Source organism: Mus caroli, chromosome 19 (genome assembly GCF_900094665.2).
Source record: "Mus caroli chromosome 19, CAROLI_EIJ_v1.1, whole genome shotgun sequence".
In the NCBI taxonomy this organism is placed as follows: Eukaryota; Metazoa; Chordata; class Mammalia; order Rodentia; family Muridae; genus Mus; species Mus caroli.
The window spans coordinates 42,538,688-42,549,331 of record NC_034588.1 but is presented as its reverse complement, the minus strand read 5'-3'; the positions used below and the strand labels follow the sequence as shown (position 1 = coordinate 42,549,331).

The following is a 10,644-nucleotide window of genomic DNA, read 5'->3' as shown; positions in this document are numbered from 1 at the left end:
GCCATGGAGGGATGTTCCTTACTGGCTTGCCTCCCCTGGCTTGCTCAGCCTGCTCTCTTATAGAACCCAAGACTACCAGCCCAGAGATGGTGCCACCCACAAGGGGCCTTTCCCCCTTGATCACTAATTGAGAAAATGCCTTACAGCTGGATCTCATGGAGACATCTTCCCAAATGAAGCTCCTTTCTCTGTGATAACTCCAGCCTGTGTCAAGTCAACACCCAAAACCAGCCAGTACAGGGAGGAAGGTTTATTTTAGGGATAGAGGACATGATGGCATAGAAGGCTCAGTGGCAGGCCAGTGAGGTAGCTAGTCTCAGTGTGTGTCTGCAGGGGGCGGGGGGGGGGGAGGTGAGTACTGTTGCTTCTTTTACTTCAGTCCAGGATCCAGGGTCCCACCCCTAATGCTGCCACCCACATTGAATATGTCTTCCCTCTTTAGCTATACCTTTCTGGAAACACCTTATAAGACATATAGAGAGGTGTGTTTCCATGGTGATTCTAAAGCCAGTGAAATTGGCTCACCGTTAGTGGGTGGAAATGGGTGTGCATTTTTCTTTTCTAAAATATGAGAAATTGGATTAAATGACCTCTTGAGAGCCTAAATTCTGGAATTTTATTCTCAGCCTTAGTATGAGGGAAGTTGTAAATCTGAAAGTCTGAAGGGGGAAGAGGATATGTCTGGTGCTGTCTGCCCAGAGGATGTGATACGTGAAGTCAGTGAGATGACCAAGGTGAAAGCAGCACTTACAGATGGTAGGACCTTCCCATGAGACACCATGGCTAAGGCAACTAACAAAAGACAACATTTTAATGGGGCTGGCTTATAGATTTAGAGGTCAGCCCACTGGCATCAAAGCGAGAACATGGCAGGCATAGGGCTGGAGGAACTGAGAGTTCTACATTTTCATCCAAAAGCAGATAGAACACTGACCTCCAGGCAGCTAGGACATCCATATCCAAAGCTCACATCCACACTCACTCATTCACTCATTTCCTCCAGTAAGGCCATACCTACTCCAACAAGGCCACATCTCCTAATAGTGCAACTCCCTCGACCAAGCATATTCAAACTCCCACAAGGGATTATGGTATTAGGTTTTTTGGAGCCAAGTTTAAGGTTGCTTTGTTCATTTTATCTGCCTGTGAAAGATCCCTCTAGCTAGACTCAGTAGCTCAGCCACTTGCCTAGTGTGTGAGTAGTACCAGGTTCAGTTCCCAGTGTTGCAACAAACAAACAAAAAGAAATACCATCTAAGGCAGTAGCTCTCAACCTTCCTAACGCTGCGGCCCTTTGATGCCATTCCTCATGTTGTGATAACCCCCAACCATAAAATTATTTTTGTTGCAACTACATAACTGTAATTTTGCTACGATTATGAATCATAATATAACTATCTGTGTTTTCTGATGGTCTTAGGCAACATGGTGAGAGTCCCTAAGAGGTTTCAGCCGGCAGATTGAGAACTGCTGTTCTAGGGGTTTATTTTCTTCCTAGTGCCCTTTGGACGACAGGAGACTGACGTGTGACCTGAATCACAGGGACAAACATGTCTTTGCAGTACTTACACACAAAGCATCTAGCATACATTCAAGCATCCATGCTAGACTGACTTCCCTACTGATTTGCTCTTCCTGTATTTGCATCAGTTTGGACACAAATTGCCTGTTGGCTTGTGCTAGAATTACGCTCTTCTTCTTATTATGTTGTCATCCCTAACTCTGACTCCCAGGGATCCTGACTGTCGGAAGTCATCACAGGAACAAAACTGTTCCCAGTTCCCATCCTCCGGGTCTGGTGCTCGTTAATTACCACACAGGCACTGCTGAAGCCGCATCGCTGCTATTCTTGAGTGGCTGTGTTAAGAGCCATGTCTTTCTCTACTCCTCCTGCTCTACCCTCTCTTTCTCTTGTCTCCTGTGAGTTAGTGAAGTCTGTTAGGAGCTCATCTATTCACAGGACTTTTGTGAGTGCTGTGATTGAGGGAGAAGAGCGGGCAGAGTCTGATCTTCAGATGTTGATTAGCACACACAGTGGGTATTAGCCTCTCTCCTCTGGGAAATCGAAGAACCCTGTATAACGGTGGGGTGAGGGGCTTTGGAATGAGGAAATTGCTGCAGCCCTAAAGGGCTGTGTGGTTCTGTAGTCTCCCCTGTTTGAAATTGTTTGTTCAAGATAAGATGGATTATCCTGGGACATAGGTTTTCCCAACAGACACTTCTTTCTGGGATGCTGATCAAGGCCAGCTGTAATCTCACAACCACAGCACTCTATCAAAATAGCTGAGCAAGGTGATCTTCAGCAAGGACAGAGGTTTGGACTGAGCTTAGTCATTTTATGTGGGTCTTACCCAACTAGCCTGTATTCTCAGAGCTACTAGTAGGAGCTGAGAAGACTGTGTGTGATGTATTGTGGGCACCTGTAGAGCTTCCCCGACCCCTGCCTGGGTCCAGTCCATGAGGTCACTTGTTAACAGATACCATCACAAAGGCAAGCTGCCTATCATTGGCCTTTCTAACACCAAACCCTAGAGAACTCTCCTCCAGACAGGAGGAGAGCACATGAATCAGGCTGTCTGCCTTCTTCATCTCTATCTCCTTGCTTTTTGAGGGGAATAATGAACCTTTAGAACAGAATGTAGGCGCAGCCAGCCTCTACTGTCCTTGTCTGCTGTTTGAGTAACTCCTAGAGGACTACATGTGAGGACTGTTGTGTGGCAGACCGTCTTTGCACAGTCACTTCACTCATCTTTCCCTGCTGTTCCAAATCAAAGCACATAGCCCTTCTCTAAGAACAGTGAACTTCACACAAAGTACAGGCAGCATGGGAGAGTGGACTTCTTGGCTGTCCAAAAAAAGATGTAGTTTTAGAAAAATCAGTGAAGCCAGGTGTGGTGTGTGCTCCTATAATCCCTGTACTTGGTGGGGAAGCGGAGGCAAGAAGATTATGAATTCCAGTTTGGCCTGAGCTACCTTGAAATCTTGTCTCAAAAACTTAACTCAATTACGGACTAGAGAAATAATTTAGTACTTAAGAAAACTTGCTGCACAATCATTTGGAGCTGAGTTCAAATCCCAGCACCACATATCAGGTGTCAAATGCATGCTTATAATCCCAGCTCCGCAAGAGAACTGTAGGCTTCAGCTGGTTTCCTCGTTTCCCACTAAAAAGGGCTGGGCAGTGGGTACGGGGTGAGGCAGGATGGGCACAGAGGGGTGAGGCAGGATGGGCACAGAGGGGNGAGGCAGGATGGGCACAGAGGGGTGAGGCAGGATGGGCACAGAGGGGTGAGGCAGGTTGGGCACAGAGGGAAGTCGGATCCCATTCATGATCAAATGTGTGGTCAAAGCTCCTTCAGGGGTCAACTGACCCTTTTACAGAGGGTGCCTAAGACCACTGGAAAACGCAGATATTTATGTTATGATTCATAACAGTAGCATAGTTACAGTTTTGAAGTAGCAATGATATACTTTTTTGGTTGGGAGGCACTGCAGCATGAGGGACTGTAGTAAAGGGTCCTAGTGTTAGGAAGGATGGGACTGCTGTCTGAGGTGAATGAGTAACAAGGCAACTACATCTTTTTTTTTTTTTTTTTCCTTGCAAAAACTTGTTTAAAGTTGCAAAGTTATCCTAGGAACTTGACAGCACTTGCTTAGTTTGGGCAATCTCTTTCCTGAATGTCAGGCAAAGAAAATTTTTTCTGGTAAATGTTGCTGGGAGTGGACAGAACAAGCTACACTTTCATTTGAACCAGAATGCTTAAGATCCCGTCCTACCCCACCCCCCAGGTGGCGGGAGGCTAGAGGCTGGAGGTTGTTCACTGGTTAGGAATGGTGGATGCTCTTGCAGAAGACTTGAATTTGGGTCCCAGCACCCAAGTTGGACAGCTAACAATTACCTGGAACTCCAGCTTCCAGGGATCTGAGGGCACAGACACTCAGGTGCACATATACACAATGAAAAAAATCTTTAAAAAAATTAATAAAAAACATTTTTTTCTTGTTCTGGTACTGGGCATTGAGCACGCTAGGAAAATTTGAGCTATGTTGCCAGGATTTGGGGGGGGGGTTGGTTGGTTGATTTTTGTTTTTAAGAGTCTCATTCAATAACCTATGCTGGCCTGTAACTCATTATATAGCCCAGGTAGCCTAAAATTCACAACAGTCCTTCTGCCTCTTCTCCCAAGGCCAGCCCTTTAAATACAGTCACAGTAAGTAAGTCACTTCTGTAAGCCTAGACTTTGGCTCAGCCTAGTCTCCAAAGTAGCTGGGGTAACAAGCGTGTGCCAGCTCACCTGACGGGACTTTTTCATTTTTTGATGAGCTGTCTTCCCACAGGGTAGTAGTGCTGCTCTGGGTTCTTCAGTGTGGCTGCCACGGCTGGTAAGCATTCAGATATCTACATGGCTCTACCAGCACTGATGTCTGGAACAGATGTGGACAGGAGATGCTAGTCGTGGGAGGTGGGAGGGCAGGAGATGCTGGTCGTGGGAGGTGGGAGGACCCTTGGTTTGCTTGTAAATTGGGAAAGTTTGATGGGGAGATCACCATGTGGGAGTGGATTTGGAACACTAAGATGTCAGTTTAGCAGTCACATCTCTGAGCTTAATTGCTTGTAAGAAACGGTGAGAAAAAGTAGATGTTTTAAAACCTTAAATGGGAAGGTAAGGAGCCGTGCGCCTGGGAAGATCAGTGGGTTTGTTGTAACATGGTGTCATGTAGCACAGGCTGGATTGCACTGTTGTCCCCCTCCCACTGGCTCTCTGCTTCCCAAGTTCACCTCTGTTCCCAAACTGTGCCTAGCCCACTCAGCAGTCGTCTCTGACATGAGAGACTTGTCAGCTTCCCCCTAGTCTTTTTATACATGAAAACCATGAAACAGACCCAAAACCCCCCTGGGACAGGGTAGGAGGCCTCCCATCCACAGTAGCTGCTGCTTTGCCAATCTCCTTAAAGAACATTGTTGACCCTTATAACCTGAGGACCTTTCCTCTACCACATCCGAAGCAGAATTACTCTCCCTGCCTTAGCTACACTGGGTGCCACCTGTTGCCTTAGATTTTTCAAAATCAACTTTTAAGAAGGTGTCTCAAATGCTTTGAGACACACACACACCCCTTCTAGCCCACAGTCCAAAGGTAGGAGAGGAAAGATGGTAAATAGGACAAGGAGATGTGGAAGTAGTTTCTGGGGCAATTCCAATTACCATTTGACAGAGTACCCCAAATCAGCAGCAAAATGAAGATCTGCCAAGAGGAAAATGCGAGACCAACAAAGTGTCGCAAGGCTAGTGAACCGTCACTGTCCGTTGAGTCTTTAATTTCTCCTCTCTCCATATGGCATGTGTCTTCCCTTGGGTCTTTCCTCAGCAAAACTTCACATGAGTCTGCATCACATGACCCAACCAGAAACTTCCACTTTATCACTGTGTATCCTGATAATCCTGTTCTTCCCACCCAAGTTCTAAGATGGGTGTGCTACCACACTGGCCCACTTTTTAAAAATGTACCTGGTAATCTATGCTAGGGAGACCCAGGTCCTTGCCTCTACTAGACAGACTGTGTAGCACTGAACTACATTACCTAGTCTTTAGTCTGCTTTTAAAAGACCTTGGGCCTAGTGGTACAGGCCTGTTACTCCATCTAGCCAAGTCAAAGCCATTTTCCTGAGTAAGTTCAGGGCCAACTCAGGCAACTTAGAACTGTTTCAAAATAAAAACATTAAGAGCTGGGGGTTGTGTGTCAAGGGCTAATGTACTGCTCTGCTGAGCAAGTGTGAGGGCCTGAGCTTGAGTCACCAGAATCCACACACACACACACACTAAAAAGAAAACTGTAGCTGAGCAGTGGTGGTACACACCTTTAATCCCAGCACTCGGGAGGCAGGGGCAGAGGGGCAGAGAGAGAGGCAGAGGCAGAGAGGCAGAGACAGAGGCAAAGAATCTCTGTTGGTTTGAGGCCACCCTGGTCTACTAAGTGAGTTCCAGGACAGCCAAGGCACAAAAAACCCACAAAGAAACCCTGTTTCAAAAAACAAAAAGCAAAAACCAACCAAACAAAAAGGACTGTATAGAAGAGATTTACTTAGCAGGTACAAAGCCCAAGGTATTATCTCCACTATTGCAAATAAATAAAAGGCTGCAAGAATGCATACAATAAAAGCAAATAATATGCAATAGGATTATATTAGATTATACATAGCAAAAATAGAAGTAATGTGGACAGCCCACAAAATGGGAGAGAGATTGTCAAACTGTTCATCTACCAAATTGAACAATTTCTTTTTTGAGCTGGATATGTTGGTAGAGACCTTTAATCCCAGCACTAGGCAAACAGGCAGGAGGATCTTTGTGAGCTCAAGGCCAACCAGGGCTTCATAGTGAGACTCTGTGTGTGTGTGTGTGTGTCTATATTATTTTTAAAAATTATGTGTATGGGTGGTGGTAGAGGCCAGAGCATTGGGTTCCGTGGGAGCTGGAATTATAGGAAATTGTGAAAGCCCCACTTCCCATAGGTGCTGGGAAACAAACTTGGGTCCTCTGTTAGACTTTTACCTGTTGATCCATCTCTCTGACTTCCAGACAAATGATGAATACCGAAAAGTTATATAGAACTCAAAAAATATAACAAAATCATACAATTTAAAAGTGAACAAGAGTTTCAGATGTGGTAATTCTAGCATTTGGGAGGTGGACGCAGGAAGATCAAGAATTAAGACCAGCCTCTATGTAAAACAAGTTTGAGGCTGATTTGGGCTCCATGAGATTCTCTTTTACACATGGATGGAGGAATGGACTGAAGGTGCAGTTAAAAATGGACAGGAGTCTGGAGGTGTAGCTCAGTGGTGGAACACATCCTTAGGACTTAACATGGCTCTGGGCTCTCTCAAATGGAGCATTATTCTCAGCTATACAGTGACTTGGAGGTCAGCAACCACCACCCCCATGCATGCATTATTCTCAGCTATACAGTAACTTGGAGGTCAGCCACCATCACCCCCATGCATGTGTTTGTGATATATACACACATAGATTTATATGGTATAATATGGTAGCGTGTTTCTGTGATCCCAGCACTCAGAGACAGAGGCAGAAAGATCATGAATTTGAGGTTAGCCTGGGCTATGAGTTGGACTGTCTTCTGTTCCTGTCTTATTCTTCTACTCTGTGACAAAACCATAACCAGCCATTATTTTACTGGGCCATGATTCCTTAATTTAGAGTTGTTTTAGGATTACTGCTGCTGTGGTGAAACACCATGACCAAAGCAACTTGGGGAGGAAAGGGTGTATTCAGCTTAAGTTTCTGTGTCACTGTTCCTCAGAGGAAGTCAGGAAGGAACCCAAGCAGGGCAGGAATCTGGAGACAGGAGGACATATGGAGGTCATGGAGGGGTGCTGTTTACTGGCTTGTTCCTCATGGTTTGTTCAGCCTGCTTTCTTATCGAACCCAGGACCACCAGCCCAGGATTAGCCCCACCTACTGTGGGGCTGTGCCCTCCCCCATTAGTCACTAATTAAGAAAATGTCCTACAGGCTTGCCTGCAGCCCAATCTTACAGACACATTTTCTCAATTGAGGGTCTCTTCTCTCAGATAACTCAGATAATGTATGTCAAATGGGCATAAAACAAACTAGCCAGCATAAGAGTCCATGCATGTTGAGCAAATGCATAGCAGCAGGAACAGCTGAGCTCACATCTTGATCCAAAAGCAGAAGGCAGATAAAAACATGCTGGGAGTGGTGTCAGCGCTTTGAAAGCTTAAAAGCCCACCCCCAGTGACACACCTCTTGCCACAAGGCCATACCTCCTAATCCTTCCCAAACAGTACCACCAGCTGGGACCAAACATTTCAATGTATTAGTCTATTTGTGGTCATTTTCATTCTAACCCCAACAGCTTCCCCTTACTACCAAAAAAATTGTGTACAGAGGAGTGGGATATTACTCAGCCCAAGAAAGAATAAATCCTGTCATCTGTAGCCAAATGAAAAGTGGTATGGGATTAGGGGATGTATGTCAGTGAAATAAGCCAGACACAGAAAGACAAATACCATATTCTCGTAGATATGGAAGTTTTAAAAAATATTTGATCTTAATGTAGAGTGTTGATTACTAGACACTGGTAATTGGGGAGGTCAGAGAACTGTTGGGTAATGGGCACTGGAAGGCACCTGGATAGAAAACTAGGTGCTAGTGTTTCAATACCATGTGAAAGGGTTGTGCTTTACAACAACTTATTTTACATAAACATACACAGGGGGGTTCTTTTTGTCAATTTTTAACTTTCAAAAAATTTTTTTTCGAGACAGGGTTTCTCTGTGTAGCCCTGGCTGTGCTGGAACTCACTCTGTAGACCAGGCTGGCCTCGAACTCAGAAATCCGCCTGCCTCTGCCTCCCAAGTGCTGAGATTAAAGGTGTGCGCCATCACTTCCTAGCTTCAAAATTTTTTTAACTTTTAAAAATTTTTAGCTTTTTAAAACTTGGAAGCTCTCAAAAGCTCAAAGGCTCTAAACATAAGTAACAAGGAAAAGGAAATACTAATTACTCTGACTTGGTCTTTTTTTTTTTTCTTACTGCATGTATTGAAATAGCACACTATAACCTCTAATTGAGTCTAAGTATTGTGTGTTTCTTTTCTGTCTTCCTTTTTTTTTTAGTTGCCATACCAAAGGATGGCTTTCTTCCCCCCTAGCTGGTTCCTTTCTCCCCGCTGAAGAGTTGATTCCACTTTCATGTCACATACATATATCCTAGTAGTCCTCTTGTTTTCCCACCCCTCCCTTTACACCTCTTCCACTCCTTATCACTCTTTACTACCTTCAGGTCATAAATTCGCTCTCGAGTGCACGTGCACACGTTCGTATGCACAAATGCATGTTAATAATAAAGGAAAGCCTTGGCTCCTGAGACTCTTCCGACCTGTGGGTTTCTATAGAGCTATTTTGCTTTTATTTATTTACTGCTTGATTATATTTATTTATTTGTGTGTGTGTGTATTGTATGTGGACACATCCATGTGTACACACGTGTGGAGGTTAGATGACACATTGTGGGAGCCAGTTCTCTCCTCCTACTAAGTGCATCCTGAAGCCACTGTGGTCATCACACTCAGTGATGCCACTGAGCCATTGTGCTGGCCCTTACTTACTTTTATTGATTATATTGATTATTATTTGAATAATTTGTTGTTGTTTTTTCTCTAAAGCCTTGATAAACTTGCTGAAGTTCCTTATGTCAAATGAAACTGTACTTTTGGCCAAGCACAACATTTTTACATTGGCCCTTATGGTGAGTATTAATAAAAATATTTGTTTTTCTAAGGCCAGTATACTAAGGCAGAAATGGGCTGGTTTGTAATGGGAGCCAAGGTCTGGGATCTAAGCTGTATTTCCTTATGGATTTGACCTGGGAGGTATAGATACAGGTTACATCTCTATGAGCAATGAGTTTGGTTCCAGCTAAGAATCTCTACTGTGCTCTTGCAGTCTCTATGTGGGGAATAGTAAGTTTTCTAGGGGCCTCCTGGACAGATAAGTGGATCTATCATCATTGTACTTAGCTTCTGAAGGGTACATAGAAATGTTTATCTGGCTAGTAATTCAGGGGAGAAGGAGGTATCATAGCTATCAGTTGTCTATACAGCTTGTAAATGTTGAGTATTTGGTGGGGATGAATGTCCTGATTTTATAGTATCTGCAATTTGCAGAACTATGCCCAAGATTGCCAATTTTCAGCTCTCAGCATAACCACAAAGTCATGTAGGGTTGAGACATGTGGCCACACCCTATCATATGATATCCTCTCTACATGCATGATTCAGTTTTCAGAGCACACTGAGTGAAGGTAAAGAATAAGTAAGAATCAGTGAATTTTTAATAATTGTTTTACAGCCAATTTACAAGGTCCCCAAAATAGTGTATATCTGGAAACCAAAAGAGATGCCTACAGCATACCACTGGTAATGCTTTTCTGATCTTCCCAGCTTGATGCCTGGATATGGGCTATTGCTTCTTTTTCAGATTGTGAACCTATTTAATATGTTTATCACATACGGTGACACATTCCTGCCGACCCCCAGCAGCTACGATGAGCTTTACTATGAAATTATCCGCATGCACCAGAGCTTTGACAACCTGTACTCCATGGGTAAGCTCTTCTGCTCTTTTCTTGTCTTTCTCTGCCCCCTGTCCAGTAAGTAACAGGAAAATGCTACAAAAGACTCTGTAGTTGGACGGTACCTTTGTATGGTATAGAAATAAGTAGATCAGAGCCAGGCATGATAGTGAATGACTTTAATTCCAGCACTCAAATGAAAGAGGCAGACAGATCTTTGTGAATTCCAGAAACCAACCTGATAGATAGATCCCTGGGGTGTACTGGCCATCTAGCCTTGCCTACTTGGTGAGCTTCAGGTCATTGAGAGTACCTGTCTCAAAATACAAGGTGGACAGCAACCTTGAGGGATTACATCCTGTATGCTAGGCAAGTGTCTTAGTCAGGGTTTCTATTCCTGCACAAACATCATGACCAAGAAGCAAGTTGGGGAGGAGAGGGTTTATTCGGCTTACACTTCCATGCTGCTGTTCATCACCAAAGGAAGTCAGGACTGGAACTCAGACAGGTCAGGGAGCAGGAGCTGATGC

The 10,644-nt window shown here is 44.4% G+C and overlaps 1 protein-coding gene across 1 annotated transcript in view; it reads left to right on the top strand.

Annotated features, from left to right (window-relative positions):
- Positions 1-10,644, top strand: part of Armh3 (armadillo like helical domain containing 3) — a 181,922-nt gene that overhangs the window by 99,611 nt on the left and 71,667 nt on the right. The window contains exons 21-22 of the mRNA XM_021151523.2: positions 9,207-9,289; positions 10,021-10,147. Coding sequence (XP_021007182.1) covers positions 9,207-9,289; positions 10,021-10,147 — 210 coding nt within the window. The remainder of the gene's footprint in view (positions 1-9,206; positions 9,290-10,020; positions 10,148-10,644) is intronic.